This window comes from Vitis vinifera, chromosome 4, assembly GCF_030704535.1.
Source record: "Vitis vinifera cultivar Pinot Noir 40024 chromosome 4, ASM3070453v1".
Lineage (NCBI taxonomy): Eukaryota > Viridiplantae > Streptophyta > Magnoliopsida > Vitales > Vitaceae > Vitis > Vitis vinifera.
Window position 1 is genome coordinate 3726239 of NC_081808.1, and position 24360 is coordinate 3750598.

The 24360-nt window shown below is 35.8% G+C and overlaps 2 protein-coding genes across 3 annotated transcripts in view; both read right to left on the reverse strand.

Moving 5' to 3' along the window:
* The window catches only part of LOC100247424 (protein TIC236, chloroplastic), a 47047-nt gene extending 31719 nt beyond the window's left edge, over positions 1–15328 (reverse strand). Inside the window, exons 1-6 of the mRNA XM_010650259.2 lie at positions 15194–15328; positions 11161–13373; positions 10388–10586; positions 10227–10286; positions 9843–9947; positions 157–297 (exon numbers count right to left, since the gene is read on the reverse strand). Of these exons, the coding sequence (XP_010648561.1) occupies positions 157–297; positions 9843–9947; positions 10227–10286; positions 10388–10586; positions 11161–13262 (2607 nt within the window). The 5' untranslated portion in view covers positions 13263–13373; positions 15194–15328. The remainder of the gene's footprint in view (positions 1–156; positions 298–9842; positions 9948–10226; positions 10287–10387; positions 10587–11160; positions 13374–15193) is intronic.
* A 1739-nt stretch (positions 15329–17067) lies between these two features.
* On the reverse strand, positions 17068–21009 carry LOC100262887 (chromatin modification-related protein EAF7). Of its 2 annotated transcripts, none has more exons than XM_002284568.4 (3): positions 20150–21009; positions 18191–18446; positions 17068–17749 (listed from the first exon to the last, which is right to left on the reverse strand). In XM_002284568.4, the coding sequence occupies exons 1-3, from the start codon at positions 20462–20464 to the stop codon at positions 17346–17348; spliced, it is 975 nt and encodes a 324-aa protein (XP_002284604.1). In that variant the 5' UTR covers positions 20465–21009; the 3' UTR covers positions 17068–17345. The 2 variants fall into 2 exon arrangements, with proteins under 2 accessions (XP_002284604.1, XP_010648563.1); XM_010650261.3 differs by having other exon boundaries at positions 20156–21003.
* Positions 21010–24360: the final 3351 nt, after the last annotated feature.

Below are 24360 nucleotides of genomic sequence, written 5' to 3' on the forward strand. Positions count from 1 at the left end.
CTATAAAGATTCAATTTGACAACAATTGGCAGCATGCAACTCCTTGATACAAGTAAAATACTAAGTTTTTTGCATTAGCTAAAATGGACCATCTCTGATCTGAAGTATTAAAAACATTCATCCAAGCCTAGTGCATGCTTATACAAAGAATTGTACCTGACACGTTAGATGAAATTCTCCTTTCTCTGGATGAATGCCAAAATCTCCAGAAGCTTCCAAAGGAACATTGCCGAACCAGCCACTAGCATTGTGCAAGAATATTTGTTGACCACGGAACCATAAATTTGCTGACAAGTCCTGTCAAAAAGGCATAGTGTATATAGTACTTCCAAACTGGTCATATGAGTTAGCTTTCAATATTCAAACTTATCCGGATAAAAAGATAAATTGGATATTGCCAAATGTTCATGCACAAGCAAGAAAAAGCAATATATCAGAAGAGACAATTAGAAAGGAAATACTAAAGTATGTGAGAATACTTTACCATTTTACAGAGAGAAACTTAAGAAAGGGTGATTAACATTAGCTTGAAACAAGAACAAAATCAGAGAAAAAACATCCTGTTGAAGCATAAAGTGAGACACTACAATAAAATACAACATTAACAAAACTGTGGTATGGATATTATGTTGCAACCAAGGATGAAAATATCGGTAATCACAGATATATCGGTACTTCGACTTTACGGATATATCGGATATATCAGAGATATATCGGCGGATATTTTGGAAAAAAATATCAATAAGCCTAAAATTGATCAAAATTTATAAAAATATAAGAAAAACTTCATAAAAATGTAATTAGAAGTATAATGATATTTTTAAATTGTTTTATTAAATAATTTGATATATGTATAATATGATTTATCATATTTGATAATAATATTATATGTGTTAATAAAAAAAACTATAAATTTCATAAATATATATTTATTATTAAATTATATCAAATATTATTCATAATAATATTTGTGATATTTGATTATAATATGTCTAATTTTAAAATATATTTAATATTAAAATTATAATTAATTTAATTTAATTGTATTAAATGATATAAAATAAATGATGATATATGTATAATTTTTAATACTTAATTAATATATTAATAATATTAAAAACACTATGAAGAAAATTATCACGATAATTTTTATATTTTTGGTATTCAAATAGATGAAAAAAATTTATTTAATTATAAAATAATTATAATTAATTTGTTCTTTAAAACATTTTTAAAAAAATTATGTTTATATGATGAATTTGACTTTATATATATTTGGTGCACATTATATACCAAGGGGCAAACTTGCCGCAGCGGTTGGCTCGTTGCCAGCCAAACCTTTTGGCTGGGGTTTGAGCCCCCTCGACGGAAATCCTGAGGCATTTTTAAAAGTTTGACCGCATTGATCCTCATTTGACCGCCCAAATTATCGCAATATATTGAAGATAAAATGATAAAATGCCAATAAATAATGAGAAATGGGTGAAATTCACGATAAATTGATAAAATATCGTGGAACCGATATTTCTCTAACATATATCGTGTCGAGATGCTCTGATACTCAATATTTTGGCGATATATCGCCGAAATATCACGACATTTTCCTCCTTGGTTGCAACCATGCAGAAAAGATAAAAAGCATAATGTTGTATACATTCTGTGTACTTTAGGGCACTTTGTAGGCGTTTTTTGTTTTTAATATATTATCTTGCTTTATTCGTCAAAAAAAAAAAAGTCAGCATTGCTGGAAAGATTGACACTGGTTACTTCTTCGGGCTTGAACATGTCCTAGTGGAGGGTGACTCAACTACAGTTATATCCATATGTCTTACTGAAGAAGCAAGGACCTAGGAAATCGGACATTTGGCTACGTAAAATCATAATCCATCTACAGAGTTGGGGTGCTCCTATACTTGGATCCTTGGTCTAGCTAAACAATCGGCAGATAAGTTATCCAAGCAAGGTGCATCACTGCTAGAGGTTTTTATGGGGGAGTTACCTACATAGCCCCTTGAGCTTTGTGTTTTAAGTTCTATGGTTGGGCTGTTTGGTTGTATTTTCATATTACTTCCTTTTCTTTTGTGCCAATATCCGTCAAGGATGACTAATCCTTATTCAACTACTGATTCATAATTCAATGAATTATTGTTATTTCTAGTAAAGAAAAGATATATGAAGGGAAACATTCTTGACCTCATTTTATTCACCACTTCATTCATCTGCATTTACATACCAAAAATCCATTCTAGAATTCTACTTTCGCATATACTCCAGAGTGCCAACAACCAAACCACACAAAATGTCTAAATAAACATACACCAAATAACTTCATTTAGAGAATGACCAGAGTATCCAGCCAAAACAAATGCAAAAGTTCAATGACGTCAATGTCGGTCTTTAACATAAACCTCTTATAAGCGAATCCTCTTCTCAATGTAGAACAACCCTTAAAATAGTTGTTTAGAATCAAATAAACATCAATTAGGACTTCAATTTTTAGCATTTATGGAGAGGAAGGTAGAGTTAGGGTTTATCAGAAGAATAAGGGTTAGATTGGCCATATTTGAAGGTGTCCAATGGGCTGAAATGAATGGAAAAACTTTCTGGAATGTCTGACAGCAAGCAAAAGTTACAGGTTTAGCACTAGGCTGGCAGAGTTAATGTAAAATAGAGTCAAAAAGGGGTTTAGGTGATAATTAATGTTACGAGCAGGTTGTTTGTATGTGAAAAAGCACTGCATAGTGTCAAACATCCATGGCCAAGCAAGAAGAGCTTTAAGTCATTAATTCAAAGTTTCTAAAATTTAATTTTTGCAAGCCTGACAAAGAGCTAAAAGTTCCATCATATAAGAATTTTTACCAGTTGGCTAGTGAAAAGCTAAAAAGATACTGTTGTAAGGTTCCTTCAAGAGCTAAATGAATGTTCGCACTCAAATTTCTTGCCTTACACTTAGATGATTCAGCTCTTTTTTTCTTAAGCACAGCTCACATGCATGTAAGTTTTGATCTTACAGTAGTTGTTTCTGCTACATGCCCAACCCCAAAATTTCACTCTGTTACTTATTGAACAAGGAATGTCTCTCTAACTAAGAGGGTGTTTGGTAAATCAACTTAATAACTTAAAATGACTTGATAACTTAATTTAAGCATTTTTTTTTTTATAGGCAAAAGCAGAAATATATTAGAAAAGGGCACCTTGAGGAAAACCCAATAGCATACAGGGAGTATACAAAAGGCCCCTTAAGGCACTCACAAAAGAAGAGGAAATACAAAACCAACCCTCATCTAGCGCCTAGCCAATCAAAAAAACTAAGTAAAGGAAGAGGACCTTCATTTACAATTGACTTTGTCCACACCCAAAGATTACAAACAAAAAAATTTTTCAACCTATGAACCGAAAAGTCCTCATTATCGAAAGCAATCCTGTTTCTTTCCATCCAAACCGCCCAAAAAAGGCACAACGGGGCTGCCTTCCACACCTTTCTATGCTTCTTGCCCAGCATAAAGCCCCTCCATTCAATAAGGGTATCTTTAACCGAAGATGGGAGGACCCAAAACACCCCAAAAAGGGCGAACAAAAACTCCCATAAAGCTCTTGCCCTGGAGCAATGTATGAGAATATGATCAATAGACTCCTCTTCCTCACAGCACAAAAAACATCTATTAGCAAGAGCCCACCCCCTCTTTTTAAGCTGATCCATAGTAAGCACCTTACCCCAAGAAGCCTCCCAAGTGAAAAAACTCACTTTGGAAGGCACACTAGGGCTCCATATCAAGCCATGCGGGAAAGGACCAGCTCTTCTTGAAGATAGATCATTATAGAGTGATTTAACTGAAAAAATCCCATTCGAAGTCACATTCCACATCATTCTATCTTCCATAAGAGGATTAAGCCCTGCACCTCGGATTGTCAAAAGAAGCCTCTCCACCTCCTCCACCTCCCAATCATTGAAGGGCCTAGAAAATCTAGGACTCCAAACCCCTTCCACTCCCGAAGTATCCCAAAACTCCTCTACCCAAGCCTCCTTAGAGGAGGCAATAGCATACAAGGAGGGAAAAGAATTGCATAAGGCGAAGTTCCCCCACCATAAATCTTTCCAGAATTTTACCCTTCTACCACTCCCCACTGAAAAAACGACTTTATTTTGCATAAGGGCACCTTCCTTCCTTATTTCCTTCCAAAATCCTACTCCATAACTCTCCCTAACATCTCTAGAACCCCAACCCCCTTCTTCCTCCCCGAACTTCCTACTAATGACATGCCTCCAAAAGTTCTCCCTTTCATTCGCAAAACGCCAATTCCACTTGCAAAGAAGGGCCCTATTAAGGATGGATAGGCGTCTAACTCCCAAGCCCCCCTTCCTTTTGTCCATGCAAACGGTATCCCAAATAAGAAGAAGGCAGCCTGCCCACTTTACAACCAGCCTCGAGAGCCAAATTCTCCGAATTCTCCACTCTACCAACCGGCAAAATTTCGCTTTTGTCCAAGTTGATTCTCAAACCTGATATGGCTTCAAACCACATCAACAACCAGCTTAAGTGGACCATCTGATTTTCAGAAGCTTCACAAAACACTAAAGTGTCGTCGGCAAACAGCAAATGAGAGACCAAAGCCCCATCCCCACCCCTTCCATTAACCCTACAGCCTGATAGGAACCCTCCCCCCACTGCTCTATTGATCAGCCTACTAAGGGCCTCCATTCCTATCACAAAAAGATAAGGGGATATGGGGTCCCCCTAACGCAGCCCCCTTGAACTATTGAAGTAGCCTTCCGGGGTGCCATTGATCAAGACTGAAAACGTTGTTGTAGAGATGCACCAGGAGATCCACCCGGTCCACTTCTCCCCAAATCCCATGCTTTGCAATACAAACAGCAAAAAATTCCAGTTTATGTGATCGTATGCCTTCTCTAAATCCAATTTACATAACACCCCACTCTCATTTCGTTTCAACAAAGAATCTATTGCCTCATTGGCAATAAGGGCAGCATCGAGAATCTGTCTTCCTTCAACAAAAGCATTTTGAGCTGAAGACACCACTTTGCCCACTACCTTCTTAAGTCTGTTAGCTAACACTTTTGCCAACAGTTTATACAACCCGCCCACCAAACTGATCGGTCTAAAGTCTCTAAGATCCTCGGCGCCAGCTTTTTTTGGGATTAGGACCAAGAAGGTCGAATTTAGGCTCCTAACGAATCTGCCACGTTCATGAAATTCAATCAAAAAACCCATAATCTCTTCTTTGACAAAATCCCAACAAAACTGCCAAAACCTAAGGGGGAAACCATCTGGACCCGGAGCCTTGTCCCCGTTCAGGTCTGAAAGAGCCTTGAAGACTTCTTCCTCTGAAAAAACCTCCTCCAGTCTAGCTGCATCCTCATCTCCAATTCTATTAAAGTCCAAACCTTCCATAGATGGGTGCCAGCCCCCCGGGTCAGTCAACTGGTCCTTAAAAGCTCTAACCACACCCCTCTTTATCTCCTGCTCCTCTGTTAACCATACTCCGTCAACTTTAATCTTGGACAGGCAGTTTCTCCTTTTATGGGAGTTAGCCATTTTATGAAAAAATCCTGTGTTTCTATCACCCTCCCTTAGCCAAACTTCTCTTGATTTTTGTCTCCAAGAAACCTCCTCCATTAGAGCCCATTTTTCGAAGTCCCCCTTTGCTACCTTTCTAGCTTCCAGTTCCTCCAATGATAAGGGGCGAAGCTTCTCCTGACCATCCCAGAAATTCACCTTGTCCAGGGCCAATTTCTTATTGACACCCACCTGCCCAAAAACATCCTTGTTCCACGACTTTAAAATAGCCTTCAAAGCCTTGAACTTCTCAGCAAGGATGAAACTAAACGAACCATTGAAGCTTAGTCTTTGCCACCACCTCTTCAACAGATCCTTAAATCCCTCCTCCTTAAGCCACATATTTTCAAATTGGAAAGGAACAGGACCTCTTCTAACCCCTCCCCCATCCAATAGAATAGGGAAGTGGTCGGACACAGGCCTAGGAAGAGTACACTGCACCGCCCCCTTAAAGTGACCTTCCCAATCCTTCGACACCAAGAACCGATCTAACCTGGACATAGCTTGATTGTTCAAACCTCCGCTCCAGGTGAATGGACCCCCCTGAAGGGGGAGATCCCTCAAATCTAGGTCATCAATCACTTCCGAAAATCTTCTCATTGAAGAAGACAACCTACCCCCTCTTCTACTCTCATTCGGAAATCTGATCAAATTGAAGTCTCCTCTGATACACCAAGGATCGCTCCAGAGACCGCGAATGGCCCCTAGCTCTTCCCAAAACAGCTCTTTATATCTCTTCAAGGTAGGACCATACACTCCTGAAAATATCCAACTAAATCCGTCTTCACAGTTCTTGAAACGGCAGGAAATGGAGAAGAGACCCACCTCCATCCCTTCCAGCTCCAACACTCTTTTATCCCAAAAAACCAACACCCCTCCTGCTGCCCCCCTCGCATTCAGAACTCCCCAATCTAAAAATCTCCCCACTCCAAGACTTCTCACCACCCCTAAAGACATCTGAGACATTTTAGTCTCCTGCAGGCATACCAAGTCCACTTTTTGGGATCTGATTAAGGCCTTAATTGAACTCCTCTTATTTCTATCATTCACCCCCCGGACATTCCAAGATAAGATTTTAATCTTCATTTAAAACACAGAGCTCTATCCCCGTTTCTTCTATTCGAGCCTTTCTTCCTGCTTTCTCCTTCATAATTAATCGACCATTCCAGTTTTTTCACTTCCCTATCAAACCTAGTCATCCCTTAAATTTCTTTCTTCTTGCCTTGATCCCTCCTGGATTTCAGCCTTAACAGTAGTTTAAGAACTTCCCCTTCAACACCAACTGTCGAGAATCCCAGAGTCTTACTGAACTTAGCCAAGCTACTGTCATCCCATCCGCTACCCTGGTCCTCTTCTTCCTCCAGATCCTCACTCTCCTTTGACCTGAAACCCATATTCTTTCCCCCCTCTGTACCCGTCTCCCACGGACTGCCATCAGTCAGTACGGCACGCAACGGAGCTTGATACCCAATACCTTCATCAATGACTACCGTACCCCTAACACCCCCCACCACCATAGCCCGATCGCACCCAGAGAGAGTAGAAGAAGAGAAGAGGACCTGATCCCCCCCCCCCCCCCCCCCCAAGAACATCAGTAACGGACTCGTACCTGGATGCCTCAGTTGACAAGGCTTCTTCAATCATTCGCGCTCTCGCTTTCGCCGTGAGAGGCTCAGAATCCCTCCAATCTCCTCCGAGAAAGCAAGCGACCCCCCCGTCCTCCTTATCTTGGCCACCCGAATCTTCCATCGTAGCCCTAATCTCCATTTCCCCGACCTCGGCTAGAGGAGAAGCCCTATTTCCTCTTATTCCCCCCAACTCAGGCTCAAAGCCCATACCGGCCCTCCCTTCGCAGCCCACAATCGAATCTTTTATGAGGAAAGGCCTATCCTCGCAGCCCATTACCCATCCTTTTAATGTGATGGGCCTCGGCTCACAGTCTGGCCTAACCATCTGGGCTCCCTCATGGTCTGGCTTAAAACCATCCTCTCCAAGCCCGCTTCTGACTTGGGTCACCCAAACGGGCCCAAAAACACAAGCTGTTGGTCCAGATTTAAAAACTCCCAGACTTGCTGATTTCCCTCCTCCTCGACTTCTCATCCCAAAGTTGTCTTCTCCATCAATCACCTCTGCTCCAGGCCCCCTTTCAGCCAACACATATGGAAAGCCTGAACCCCCTTTTGAAGAGCTACCACAGGGCGGCTCAGCTACTCCCCTCTGCTCCTTCGGTTGTCCAACCTTCACCAACACGCCTCCTCTGCACTCATCACGAGACCCACTTCCTGTAACTTCTACAGCCACTGCAGCCCCTTTCCCGAGACCACTTCCCGCCGGCACCACCTGAGAGAACCAAGGTGGGGATTCCCACCACAGCTGGACTAAGAAGCACCCCATCTCATCCACAATCTGGACGGAGGAAGGTGTGTCCCTGCCCACCGTTTTCACCAACATTCTAGCCCATTGCAGCTCTGCCATTGAATCCGTCTTGTTGTCCGCAGCAATGAACCCACCACAACCATCTCCTATCAACTTAAACACCTCTCGATTCCATAAATGAAGGGGAAGACCTACCACTCTCACCCATACCTCGCTAGCAAAAGCTCCATTGCTAAAGCACCCCACCTCCGGGTGCCATCTTTCCATCAATAATACACTGCCTAGAACCTTTCTCTTCCCTCTAGCAAGAACACGCTCGGCCTCACTAACCAATTCGAACTCGAAGAGTATTAGCCCACCTCCCATTACAGCTATGTCCAGCTTGCCTTTGAGGAGCCAAGCGTGGACAGCCCAGTTTTTCAGGTAATCTAACTCAGGGGGATGGTTCTCCACCTTTTCCCAACTACCCACTAAGCAACGACCCAACTGCTCTAATCTACTAGGCTTCACCCTTCTTCCCACTTCCAACCAAACCTTATCCCCAAGTCTACCCAATCTCAGTTTTGCTACATCCGCATATGTCCTTTGATCAAGCTCCTTTTCCTTCTTCAGCACCTCACGAGAAAGAGGATCCTTTAATCCTCCAAATGGAGCTACCCCAACCTCTCTCAGTTTCTCAGCCAAGATATTCCTTCCTCTAGATAGCCTCTTACTTTAAGCATGTTTGATAAAATAACTTAATATCACAACTTAAAGTTAAAAATAACTTTAAATATTAAGTTAAAATAATTAACTTATTCTTAATCTCAAATCTTTTTTGTATTATTTGTCCACATCTAATGAGAATATATTTAACAATCATGACTCCAAATTCATAACTCATTTTTTATAGCAAATATTTTAAGGTTGTCTTATATATCTAAAATACTTCAAGTACGGATGTTTAATAAACAAATTTATTATTTAAGATTAATGAAAATAAATATTAGTTAAAATTAATGATGATAAACATTAATTACAATTAATGAGGGTAAATATGTCAATTTGACAACTTAAAATAAATTTTAAGTTAATTTGACCAAACAACCTTAATACTTAAAGTAAAAAATGAGTGATAAGTTTTAAGTTAATAACTTAAGAATAATTTAACTTAAAGTCAAGTTAAGTCATTAAGTAATAAGTATTAAGTTTCATCAAACACCCACTAAGACAAGGAAGATAGTCGTTGTTATTCCAGGTAAACAATTCTTTTATTACAGTCCATCAGGTTCACTCACTTCGGTTAACCCATGCATTTCCCAACTTCTTCTATCATAATGCATTAGGTTCCCTCACTTTTGCTAACCTTATCCATAGAAATTACATTTGAATAAAGACCCAAGAACTCATAGGACAGGGTGCACTCTCTCCAAGTCTAAATTTACTGATTTGTCAAAACTAAATAAAAGGCGCTCAGTGGGAAAAGGATGAAAGAAAATTTAAAAATAAAACAAATTTCTACATCTTGAAAATCACATTTATTATCATTAAAATTGCCTGCTTGAGAAGAGGTCCTGCTTTTTCCCCACTTTTTTGATAAGTTGCTTGAGATTTGAAGGGAGGAAAAAAAAAAAAAAAGGCAAGGCATAGCTTCATGCCTCTACCTCAGTGGTCATGTATTTGTTCAGCAAGCAACTAGGAAACTCCTACAGCCCCAACATACTAGGATGTCCCCTGAACCCCATATCACCATGTTTGCCAACAATATGGAAATCATGTCACCTTGGAACTTAAAATGTGCCTTCGTGTAAATTAGAAAAAATAAGCAGTAACAAGACATCATAAAGCTTAAGAGAAATCTCCAGAAAGTACAGAGGAAAGCATTTCAGAACAAAAGAAACTAGGACATACTGAAAACCCTGATGGAGCATCAAATATTTGAAAGGCCAACCCTGTCATGTTAAGCTGCCCATGAAGATTAGGGAAAGCTTCTCCTTTTGACATGCATATGTGAACCTGTACACGGAAAACGTATAAAGAGATCAGAATGGTAACATTATATGGGTGGACCCAAAAATGGACAGATAAAAAACTTTTGATCAGTGATACAAACATTGAGTCACTTGTATAACAACCAAACAGAAGAAAAAAAAAAAAAACAGACAGTGGAATCTAGAATTCTTTATGGATTATCTAAGAGATAGCATGCATGTGATGAAGCTTTGAATAGAAACATGATTATAGATAATTTTGAAGAACGAAAGAAAATTAATCAAATTAAAGGTAGAGAAGCACCTCACCACTGGCTCTCCCTTTGGACCACATGATTGGAATTTCTAAAATTCTTTCAAAGAGCTGCAAAAAGAGATAAACAGGACACGAACAATTCAGATCACCTAGGTTGTAGCCATCATATTTCTTCCAAGTTCATATAAAACCTTCACTTTGTACCTTACCGGTGCAAAAAGGTTAATGACTTTTAAATTAGCATGCCATTGCTGCTCAACATTGTCAACGAAAACATCCAATGACAACCAGCCACCATCTTCGGATGTCACATCTGATCTCCACATCTTACAGTTGCCACTCAGCTGAACATGCATACGACCATAGTGATTTTGAAACTTTGCATGTCCATTGACATTTTCCATCTCTCTGCAAATGGTGTATTAAGAAAAACATAAAATGTTCGAACAATGCATATTCAAAATCTTAAATATTGCAAAGCATCTTCTAGCAAGAAGCACACACATGAAACTGTAGATACTAAGCATAGAAGATAAAACTCTATCTAAATTCTAAAGTTTTAGGTCATTTAATAGTTAACATGTTTAAATGCCTATCATAAAAAAATAAATAAATAAATAAACATGTATAAATGCTTGAAACAATGCATATTCAAATTTTTATATATAGAGCATTGTCTTCAAGCAGAGAGCACATGTATAAAACTGTAAATGCTAAACATAGAAGACAAAACGCCATTTTTAATGCAAAAGTAATAAGTCATCAAACGATACATGTGTCAAAGCTCATCCACATACAACCACCAAAAGAAAGGTAACCAAGCCAGAAGGCCACTTGGTTGGTGCAGTTTAAAAATGGAAAATGCATTAGATCGATATCTATCATACATGATTTGACAAATTATACCATTTTAAGCATCTTTAGAAGGTATTCTCATCTTTAAAAGTAAATTTGCAGCAAATGTAACAGAAGTGGACTTCACCTGGGCTCACTGTCACCATATGCTAGTAGCAGCAGAGTTCCACTTTTGAAATGAACAGAATCCAGTGTAACTGGAAACATTTTCTCAATACCTTCGGTATGCACTTCGTCTAGGTGGCCTGCAACAATATCTTCGACTTTCTGACCAATGCATGACTTCAACTTTTGAATAGAATGAGCAAGAAAACAAGATAATAGATCCCCCATATTTTTAGGAAAAGAGGGTAACAATGATTTCGGGGACAAGGGCCAAATGGGAAATGAATGGTGCATTGCATGCCAAGGCCCCAACCTTGTCAAAATCAAACCTCGAGATTTATGACCTTCTTGACTTGCAGATAAATCATGAAGAGGCTCCACCACATGGTCTTGCAATCCGCAGGAGTTATCTCCCATATCCATATTTTTGTTTACAACATGAGCTCCTCCTAACACCTCATTGTTTAAATTACACTCATCTGTTTTGGCTACTCCTTTGACTTCACTAAGTGGTTCCATATTTTCACCTAATATTCTAACTTCGCTAAGTCTACCTATAGTCATATGAAATGGATCATGTGTCAAACTAATATTATTAACAGGAGCACTGGGATTTTTATGTTCTGTAATAAGTTGAGTTGTTGAATCATCTCTATTCCCAATATCTTGCTTTATGTTGTTCCCTAATTCTAAACTTCCCTTGCTTCCAGCATCATTGATAGCAGTTCTCAGTTCTCCATGCTCAACATTTTTCTCCCCTCCAATCTTAAGTACTCCAATCTGGTTAGCAGATGGAATAGGTTCTCTATATCCATCCACAACAGAAGTGCAGCCATCGGCATTACCCTCAATTTTCAGTAAAACGTTGTCAAGTTTTGCAGAATCATAACCTGCAGTTGACTGTGACGGCTCATCAAAATTCCCAGGTGACAGACCCCGGAAATATGCAGAAGCCATTAATGCACTGCGCTCAAGAATTCTTCTTTTGGCAGTAACACCAGCTGCAGAGTTATTACTCCTGTTGGCCTTCCTCTTTAATTTGTCTCTTGGATTCACTGATATAGTTCTAGACCAAAATCTAGGCCCCGAGCCAGAAACTTTTACACCAAATGATTTCTCTAAATCTGCATGCTTCAGATCATATGCAACACCCGTGTCCATGCAATGATGCTCCCTCCAATGTGTCCTCTCATCCATGCACAGAAAAGATTCAGAGCTAGCTAACCCCATCGAATGAGTCGCATCCTTTTGCACAGCATCAACTTCAGATGGACCAGAAATTTGCTCAGAAAGAATGTACCCCATTTCTGCAGCTTGTCTAGCTGCATCATCTCTTTCTCTGGCACAGCGAGCAGCGGCTTCCTCTCTAGCAATCCTCCTGGTTTTCGTACGATAATCAATCACTTCTTCAGTCGAGATGTGCCTCTGCAAACCACCTTCAGAAGAAGGTATACCCAACCAAGAAAAATCCCTTTTTTGCACTATCAAAAGACTGGGATGAGATAAAACTGCATCAAACACAATCTTTCCCCTCATTAGACTTGAAAAAGGAAGAACACGAAGTTTTACAGTGGGGGCCTCACCACAAGAAAATTCACCACTATGAGGCCCAACAGAACATGACTCCAATGTGATGCTTAAAGGTGAAATTTTTAAAACCTTGCCAAAATCAAGATCCCGCTGAATATGCTCGCTCAGCACAGAACAAACAGAAGGCAAAAGTTTGGCTTCAATAAAACTCTTGGCTTTTGCCCGTCCATACCATACCAATAAGCACACCCCAGAAATCACAGCCAAAAAGACAGAACACCTGACAAATAGTAACCCCTCTTTCCACAAAGGAACTAAAGACCTTACCAGAGATCTGCTTCGAGAAAAAGGCTCTTTCAAACATTTTACCCTTGACCCACTCCTTGACCCAAAATTCCTCAATAATAATATATTTCTCCCACAAAAATTTGAAAACCTAATTGGTTGAAATATCCAACAATTATCTTTTGAGCATATACACTTACAGAGACCTTTTTTTGCCCATGTGTTCAGAGAAATTAAATTGCCACGGTCTATACCATTTTTAGAGCTTTGAAGAGGAAGCCCAAGGAATGGGCTGTGAAGTTTGCTCATTATCTCCCCTTATATGCTTCCACCCAATTGTAACTCATCTTCTGGGGACCAAGACCCTGTCTCAGTCCCCTGCAAATTCAGAATACTATAAAGCACCCAAACATTCCAATCCTGAGGAAAAAAGGTGGAAAAAACACTTCAGATCAACCATTTTGTGAAAATCAAACATTGCAAACAAGCAATAGCCTTTAGAAAGGAAGCAAAGCCATCAAATCATATCATTTATGTTGTCTTAGTTTCTAAAAATGAAAAAGTAAACTCAACCAAGTTAATAATTGCATGGAGTATTGGGTTCCAAACCATGGAATCTGGGATTCAAAATTTATTTTATGATATTTCCGTAAGCTTTCTCTGAAAAAGAATGGAGCATGACCCCAAAACCTTTTACATGTTAAATAAAATCTAATTGGCAAGATACGTTTTCCAAATATAAATTTAATAAGTAAATTTTTTTCAATTAAAAAATGAATACTCCAATTAATCCACTCAGTGATAAGTAAATCCACCAATTGATTGCTGGGAAAAAATGGCACGAAAGGAAAGAGAATCAAAATTTTGAAGATCATCCATTCAATTGCTAAGCCACCACCGGAAAAGAAATGAAAATTTGAAATCTTTATAACCGGTTGGGGTTCTTGTGGCCATTGTAAGTCTAATATCTCTTTTCTTTTCCTTCATTTGTTCAAAAACAGTATCAGAATTTTTAATTGTTTGGAAGGAAACAAAATGCTATCCATTACACTGAGCCTAAAATAAGAATTCAGCTGTGACGTATCATCAATTATTTTTTGGAGACCAAAATTAACATAAAACATAAAGATCCATTCAGTAGAAAAAATTAAAACACTTTGCTTCCATGAAAAAACATTCTCATTTTTTGAAAATAAAAATGATAAATGTATTTGAAACCATTCCATTTTCAGGCCATGGTTAATTACTAAAGCACCCGTATTTTTTAAAAATCCAGAGGCAATGATACGACATTTCCAAAAACAACCTAGTTTCAAAAAACTCATTAGCACATTCTTCATATCTGAAAACAGTTCTCATTTTTATTACCCAACAAAAATGAATTCTTTTATTTATTTCTTTCTCAGACTTCACAGCAACTAAACAATGAAAAAATTGTTGAATATTTTCTTGATAGGTAACATTAATTTTTTAAATTTTGTCCCTATGCTGGAAAACCTCTCATATCCCCACCCTCAATCCCAAAAAAAATCATTGAGTATCACATCATTACTAGTTTCCAATTGTTTGCATGCCAATAAAACAAAGCAATAATTAAAGAAACCAAAATTTCCTTTTCTTTTCCTCAATTTTCAAACAATTGTGCATCAACTGAACCTAATCCAACTATCCAAGTAATCCCAAAACTATTATCACATAAAACATAAGCCCCTGATAATAATGGAAATAAAAATAGTTTTTATAATCATTTTCATTTTCAAAAATGAAAAACACAAAGATGTTCTCTCTCTCTCTTTACCGTTTTCAATATTGAAACTAAACGATCCATTTTCATAGAACAATTTTAAACAATTTTTTGCAAGCGTGCAAACACCTGTTCTCTCAACCATTTTCATCTTTTCTGCTTTAAAAAAATAGAAAATGGTTTTCATTTGCGCCACCAAACAGGCCCTAAGATTCTCAGTTCACTTCTCTCTCCTTCCTACTTTCCTCGGCCACTTCATTCGTATTTCGAAACCAAACCAACACAAAACCTACTTCTTTCCTCTTCATCCCCTTCTCTATTCTCCGAAACCAACCGAATATCAAAGATCAAAAAGTAAAAACGCAAAAAATATCAAAAAGCAGAAAGGAAAAAAAAAAAAAAAAGGTAACGATTGGCACATAAGAAACAAACCGAATTTTGAATAAGTAAATGTAAGACTTATTTAATTGAATAAAAAAAATGAGAGGAATGGAACCTGAACAGATGGAAAATGAGCATTTACTCTCGAGAGAAAATGAGTGGATACTTGTGAGGTGATTTTCTCGGCAAAGAAAGTGAGAGGGAAACGAAAGAGAAGGAAGGAGTTTGCTTGAGTTGGAGACAATTCTTGGGCTTTTTGGGTTCGTTGACGGAAATGCCCCTGTAAAGTAGTTCAATGACGGAAATGACCTTATCTGACATCCATCCAGAACAACATGGATCAGTCAGAACGCTGAAGTCTGATCTTCGCCATTTTGCCTATTTTACTTTTCATCTTTTATACTATGTTTTAAAGTAATTATTATATATATATATATATATATTTTACAATCATATTATTTTTTATTTACGAAATTTAAATTTTGAAACTATATATAAAATTATTTTTAAAATTAAAAAAAATTGAGTGAGTCCATGGTAAAAGAGGATTTTTTTTTTTTTTTTGCCCAATAGATTTTATATTTACAATAAAAATATTTTTATTAAAAAATTAGATGGTTTTTATATTTTCAAAATTTTAATTAAAATTTATTTATTTTGATATTTCTTTTGGTAGAGAAATTTAAGGAGTTCGGTAGGAGTATATTTTTCGCTAAAAAAAATAATTTTTATTAGATTAAAAAATATTTTTTAAAGAATCCCTAATAAAAAAGATTATTAATAAATTATTTTAAGTGATTTTCTAAATTTTTAAAAATGGTTTTTAAAAACGGTTTTTAAAATAAGAAAATTATTTGAATAGTTAGAAAGTATTTACAACCCACCATTAATTTAATAATTTTTTAAATTTAAAGTTTTTCAACCTCTAAAATCTCATCTTCAAAAGTGATGAAATCTTATATCTATTATTTAATATTGAATAATTTTATTTTATATAACCTCCATAATTTTTTATTCATGATTAATATGTGTATGTTTTTTTTTTTTTCCTAAAAGTAAATTTTTCATTACAAAATATAAAATCTCTTATATAAAAAATGGAACTTATTTTTATAATTCTTAAAAACATATTAAATTTTTTTTGCATAAAGAGTTTTATATATCATATAAAAGTTTGCATTTACAAAAAAAAGTAAATAAATAATTCATAAAAACACCATCAACCTATATGAAATTATTTTTTAAAACAATTTTATTTCTTCATAACAAGAAGTACAAAAAAATACACTTAACAATAAATTTGGTTTTTTTTTTTTTTTGTTTAAGAATAGAAAAATTTTTAAAGAATATATTTTAATTATTTTTATATGAATATTTTAAAAAATAATTATATAAGCATATAAAATAATTAAAAATAAAATGCTATATATAAAAAAATATTTTTAAAACATATTTAAAAATATGAAAAAACAAGTTAAAAATATTTTATGTTTTCGAATAAACTTTTACTCTACCAAAATTAAAGAATAATTTTAAAAAATTATTCTTAAAAATTATTTTCAAAATTATGGTTAAAAACAATTACCAAACAACTGAATTTTTTTTGGCTCATTAAAATTAAAAATTCATTAGTATTCAATATTTATATTTTTTAGACCTTCCAAAAAAACCTATTATTTGCCAAAATCCGTACAAAGTTCAAATTATTATTTTACTTTTATTTCAATGATTATTTTTTATTCTTCACAAAAATAAATCTGTCAAATTTTTGTTTTCATTTTATTCCAAGAATAAAATAAGTTTCTCTTTCAAATATTATTGATCAGACTTGAGCACACTATGGACACCTTTTCCAAAAATACAGAATATTGTCTGAAAACATATTTTAATTATTTTTATTGATTTTCTAAGAATTATTTTTTAAAAATAACTATATAAATAAAAAACAATTGAAAATGAAAACTATGTATAAAATTATTTTTAAAACAATTTTTAAAAACACAAAAAATATATTAAATATACTACTAATAATATGAAGTTCAACTCCCGTGTCCGTCCGTGGAAGGATTTTCAATGCACAAAACTAGAAAAACAATGTCCCATGATAGCCAGCCATAATAAGATCCCCAAGAAAAAGAAGCTCTGAGTCCATGGCAATACTACTAAAGGCAATCTTCCACAAAACCAGAGCCTTCTGATTATTTTGTATCAACTTCAAATGAACAAGGGCAAATACATGTTCATATGTGAGGAACAAAATGGGGCTCTTACCGGACTGGCTGCTGGTTGTAATGGTTCTTCTCTTTCTTCTTTGCTGCAGCAAGCCTTGCACTCCTTGCAGCAGCCTCTGAAGCAGCAGCTCTAGCAGCACCATCCATCTCTTTAGTTGATTTCTTCTTCTTCCCAGAAGCCATCTTCTTTAGCCGCTCTTTCATATCCACAGCAGGTGTCTCCTCTTCAACTTGCTCACCTGCAGCAGCTTCCTCCAGCCCATTGGCAGCATCTGAGCTATCAGGCAGATCATGGGATTCTTTCACCTCCTTCGAAGACAATTTATCCCTCTTTTTCTTCTTCTTAGCATTCTTGGACTCTGTAGGAGCATTGTCCTTCTTTTCTCCATCACCATTAAGCTCCCCCTTCTTATCCTCCTCTTTCTTCTCTTGTGAAACACCTGACAAAGATTTCTTGTTTAAGCAATACTCAACTTTATTGGTTTTAAACAGTGGTCGGTTTCCGTGTTTTGCTAGAACTAACCAAACAACAGACGGCAAAACCTGTTCTCTATTTAAATTTTTTTTTTCTTCAAAATTTCACTTGAAGGTGGTAATCTAATTGAAGAGCCCAAATCGCAGTTCTAGATTCATTGTACTATGGAGCTTTCAGGCAGCCATGAGGGTGAGAGAAGTCCCTTGAAACAGCAACATTACTTTGGGAATAATCTGTATGATTTCTGAAAACCAGTGTTTCTCAAGGAGGCTCCAACAACAATGACAAAAGCACATTGGCGTCTCAACAAAGGGATGGAGATATTGAAAAGAGCATGCTCAGGGAAAAGACATGGGGTACATAGAAAATGGGGAAGTTTTCATTGCAGATAATAGATAATACTTACCATGTGACTCAACTTGGCCATTGCTTTCTTTCTGGGAAACTCCAAAATCAGCCAGAAGGGCCTCAAGCTCTGCAAGCTCCTTTTTCTTCCTTTCCTTCTTTGTGAGTTGTCTTTCTGTTTCTTTTGACACCAAAGAAGATTCAACAGGCTTCTTCACCACTGGCTCTGGTTGCACAGGAACCTCTGGTTCATGGTCATGCTCTTCTTCTAAATCATCATCAACTTCATCAAGAATATCTTCTTCACTTTCAGACTCCTGTTATTCCAGATAGACGAGCATAATTTAATGTTACCAAAAAAATTGTAAGGCCTAGCATTTAAAAAGATATTTGACCAAATTCCAGGTTTCTATCAATCGTCCACATTGTCGCCACATGCTTCCATACATTTGTTTCATATTTCATATGTGACACCAACAAGATAAGGAATGGTGCTCTTATCTACACAACTGAATGAGCAAAACCGAAAAAGTAAATGAAAAAAAAATAAAATTACAAAAATAAAACATCTGTAACTGCTGCCCATTGTGCAACCACAAAACAATCACGTCAGCACACAACGGCCAAAGGCATATAATGTCTGTATTAGGCGTTCTTTGTGCCCTATAGATAATAAACCAAAACAAACCCAATGGCCCTCTCAAACCATTCATCTTATTTTCCCTGCTTTCCTACATACAAACAATCTCTCTTTCTACATTCAAATTCAACCTCATAGACAAACAACCATAAAGTTGCTGGATTAATTTCTTTATAGATCAGCCAAACAAACAAACACAGATGCAAGCCACATGGTTTGACCCATAGCATCCATTTGCAGGCACAAGGTTACAAGAACACATACAAATTAAAGCCCATGAGGCCTAGCTCAAGTGGCAATATGTTGGAATGGGGATATGGGAAGTTCCAGGTCTGCATCCAAGCATGGACAAGATTAAAGAAAGAAGATATACCCACAAAAGGAAAATTGAAGGCACTATAGTTCATGAGCATATTGGTTGAGTGTAAAGGTTGTCCTTAAATAATTTACCCATCCCATTTACCAAAAAGAACATCAGCTACTACATTCAGTGAATAGCGAAAGCAGTAGCAATAAAAAATTATCATCAACATCATAGTAATAATGATAACAACATAGAAATGAAAGTTGAAACATACTAATAATAATAATAACAAATAGATATGGAAAAAAGGGAAGAAACCTCCACTAAGGTTAAAGGAATTAAATCATTCTCCATACCCATTGACCTATTAAAAGAACATAGAAGGATCCGCATACCTGCATGGAAATACAAAATAACATGGAACAGAAGAAAGCTTTGAAAGCATATATGGGAATTTGTGCAGTTTGACCAATCAGAACACAACAGATATATTTGGATCTTGGATCGACCAATGGGATCATTCAACACCCCATGAAAAAACCACCCAAAAATAAAAAGGAAAACATTTCAGTGGCTAGAGAAGTTCACTATGTGCTAACGGTGAAGACTTATCACCTACCCGATGAAAGAAAAATGCCTCACAAAATATCTATGGTATTGGCATCTAAAATTAAGAAGCATATTAAAAGAAAACAAGAAGGCCTACAAACTTTCTCAACAATCAGTACAAGGTTATTTTAGAGAGAATTAAAAATATCCATGCCATGACTATGCACAATGAAAACCCAAGTGCTTGCTATAACAACAAAGGTTCTCCAATCCAAAAAACGCTTTGAGTTAAAAAAAACCAAGTTACCAAGCAAAGGAATCACAGAACAAGAATTATGGAACCATAACAACAGCTTAACCCATCATTATCTATATCTAGTATCTACGTTTCAAATATATGTAGCTGATATATCAGAGATTACATAACCATCACACATATATCGATGTAGCATACACAGCAAAATGAATAAATAAAGAACTTCAATATCAACTATGAATTAGCGACTTAAAGAAATGGAAGCACGCACCTCAACCTGGGTCGGTTTCTCCATAGTCTGTGACTGCTCCGAAGTACCCCAAACGGACTGGGGAGGTGCAGTAGTGGCGTAATAATCATCGTCATCATCAACGTCTGCCCACGATTTCACTGTCAAACGCGCAGGTGCCCAAAACACCTGCGGCTCCGGATCCTTTTCTTGGGCCTTGGACGAGCCTTTACTCTTCGAACTTCCACGTTCCTTATCGGACTTCTTCTTCTTCCTTAGGCTCTCAAGCACCGCAAAAACGTTGTTGTTGTTGATCACCATCGAACCCTCGTCTCTCCTGCTACCACCGCCCACCATTTCTTCTCCAAATACGCCACGTATCTTGCAAACGAACAAAAATCCAAACGAGTGGGAGCCGCAATTTCTTAAAATTTGAGGTACATAATATGCATATTATAGAACAAAAATTTCCTCAGTGCTTCAGAACACTGAAATTTACACCAAAAAATCGAAAATCCGAAAGATCAGCAATTTGGAAAGAAGAAAATTAGGGTTTATGCAAGAGAAAATAACTGAGTCCGCAAAAGTCAACTGAAATTTTATACAATTATACAAGGAAATCGAATATGAAGATCCAGAATGGAAAAAAAAAAAAAAAAAAAATTGTGAAGAGAGAGATTCCGATTATTGAATTTTCGAAAATCAGAGGTTTCGTGGGAACAGCGATTCGGTGGAGATCGCTAGGGTTGGAGGTGGAAGGGGAGATTACAAGAGTTTTGAAGAAAATGTCTCAATGTTTGGAGGAGAGAAAAAGAGAGAGAAAAGGAATTAGGGTTAGGGTTTCGTAATGTGATAGACTTTGTTTCGTTTCAGTAAGTTTTAAGGGTTACCGATAACGTAATGAGGAGACAGTGGAAGAAATCACTTTATAGGTGTGGGTTTTTACAGGTTGGTCCTTGTGAATCTTTCTCTTTGCAATCCAATCCCTCGTATTTCTCAAAATTACAAAACCCATTTCTTTCCTTTTTGGCTCTAATGAGAAATTGACGGTGGCAAGAGTTGCCATCAAATTTTATACTAAACATGAAAGATTTAGGGTTTTATAATGTAGAGCCAAAAATTGTTATTTCCAATCATTAATATGCTATTGATTTGATCTTTTCAAAATGAGAACAAAAAAATGTTACTAGATCACGGTTCACTTATCAGACCCATGATTGAATCATAATGATAGATTTTTTTTTTAAATTAAAAATAATTATATAAACTTAAAAAATGTATAATAATTGAAAAAATGTATAATAATTAGAAAGTAAACATGTTTTATTATATTATCATTGATATTAACAATTTAAATTGTGATAATGAGAATTAAAAATGTTACTAGATCGCAGTTCACAAATTGGACCGATGATTGAATTATAATCATATATTTTATTAAAATTAAAAATAATTATACAAAATTAAAAATATATATAACAATTACAAATTTTAAACACATTTTATCATCTTATCATTGATATTAACCATTTTAATTATGATAGTTATAAAGGTAAGTTTATTAAACTATTGGTATTTTTAATTTTATAATTTTTAACCATGAAAACATTCATTGTCCATAGGAACACATGGACTAGAAAATAAGAGTTTTGACCCAAAATAGTACATTTAAAAAAAAAATCATAAAATAAACTTGTTTTCAAAATAATGTCAAATTTAGTGCATAAATGTCACATAAGTTGTCATGTCATAAAACCGTAATTGGTTACTACGGTTTTATTTTTCTAAAACGGTTAGAAACTATAGTCACCAACCACGGTTTTAAACTTATAGTTTTGAATTTATTTAAAAATTGTTAAAGTCGTAGTCATCAACTACGGCTTTAAACTTAACGTTAAAGTCGTGATTGGTGACTACGATTTTTTAACCATTTTAGAAAAATAAAACCGTAGTCACCAACCACGATGTGGCACAGACGCATTAAATTGAGCATTATTTTAGAAACAAATTTATTTTATATAATTTTTTTTTTCAATGTACTACTTTGGGTCAAAACTCAAAAAATAATGTTGAGCTGGTTTTTGATTCACAGTTAACACACCAGTTATCCATCTAATTGGGAGGTCGGAAGGTCCCTCCACTACTCCTTTGATTCCAAAGTCATCTAGGTTGCAATACCACTTTTCCTTTTGTAAAAGTGAGTCCCATAATTGATCCATGTCCATGATGCCTACTTCTTAGACCTAGAGAACAAGGGTTGTTTGGTTAAAAGGGTCTTAATGATACCCATGATTATAAAGCAAGAAAGATAACCCATGGTAAACAAAAATGCCCTTAAAATAAGTAGGATTTAAGCCCTTTAAATTTTAAGAGATGGCATTTTAGAAAATCAAGTAAATAAGAACTCTCAATTTTAGTTTAATGAACCTAAAATAGATCTATAAAACTCATCTTGTGTCATTGTGATAAAGATCACCTCATGTAAGTTGTTTACAATGTTGAGTCACTTTTGGCAGTACCTTATATCTCTTGAATCGGTATTAGTAACTTGTACATTTCCTTTCCTTACTCTCTCACATTTAATCTTTGTACAAAATACTAAGGATGAGTTGAGAGAGGGACCAAGAACCCCTTTATATCATTTGAAGTGACCTTTCATTGAGAGTCACAAATGAACACTTCCTTTTAGATACATGAATCCTCATTTCTTAATTCCATGTAATATTTATAGTATATGAAAACTTTTAATTTGGGTGCATGACTCCGGTCATTGTACCTTGTACATAACTTGGTAGGTTCATGACTTTGGTTGTAATACCTTGTATTTTCCAAATACCATGTACCATATATATTTAATTTTGCTCATACATCAAATGTGTAAAATGAGAAATGTAAATACATTAGGTTCGTGCCTTTGGTCATGAACCTCACGACCTTTAGAATAGTAGAGATTAACTTCATGTGGTCATGATACTCATGAAGTCCACAATAATTCCAATAAAAAGAAGATACATTAACGACTTTTCTCTCTCAAATTCACCCTTAGTTCTTATTCTTCTCCCTACAACCATCTTTACAATAAAGGCTCACTATATTTGTAAACAGAACTCAAGTATACTTGTGGATTTCAATCTATATTTCACACCAAATTTTTTTGTATATCCTTGCTATTAGGTTTCAATCCATATTTTTGTATGTATACGTCATTCAAGGCAAATAATCATTGCATTCATTGCATAGCGTCAGTGATTGGTCATTCCTGTTGACCAATTGAATTGACTTTACACGTTAATGCACATGGAAGCGGTAATAAATGTTAATCATAAAGACACAAAAAACGTTACAAGACTCCCCGCTATATAAAGGCATCAACACCAAAAATAAACATCAGAGGGGTCACCATCTGACCACTCTTTTTTTGCAAGACCATGCATTGTTGGATCGTGTAGCAATCGAGAAGAGCGAAGAAAGCTATCCGGGACAAAGTTGGTATGTCATATGTGCACCAACAATATTTACAACTTAAATGAACATTTTATTTAAAAATTTATACTAAAATTGAAGAATTGGTTTGATTCCATGAGAATGAGAAGTAAGAAATTCGAAAGATCTAAAAGGAACATTCTAATTAAGAACTCATTGTAAAAAACGAAATTGATGGGAGTAGATTGATTTATAATAGAATAAGAAGTTAGAAGTTCTAAAAGTATAAAATGAAAAACAAATCGATAGAAATTTCAAAATTTGAGTCTAGGGGGATAATTGGGAAGGGAAAAAAATAGAGAGAGTGAATAGTGATGGCAATGAGACGGGTTTTTTCGGATATCCGCTTCACCTCGTCCCTAATGGGACAGGGTTCAATTTTAATAAATGAGTTTAAGATTTTTTTTAAAAACCTGGGACGGAGTTTGGGTATTGCATCGTCTCACATCGATTATATATAAAATTAATTTAATTTAATTTTTTATTTTACTAATAATAATAAAATATTTTTAATAAAATAAGTTATAAAAAATATAACAATTTAATTATTTATAAAATATATTTATTTTAATGTAATTAAAAATTTTAAAAGTAATTTAAAAAAAATTAAAATTCAAAAAAAAGTTAAACGAGGCAAGACGGGGTAGATATGAGAATTTATCATACCCGCCCCATCCCGTTTAATTTTCTAAATGGGAAGGGGATGAGAATTGTTTTGAATAAACAGGGCAGGGTTGGGATAGGGGTGACCCATCTCGAACCCGTCCCCA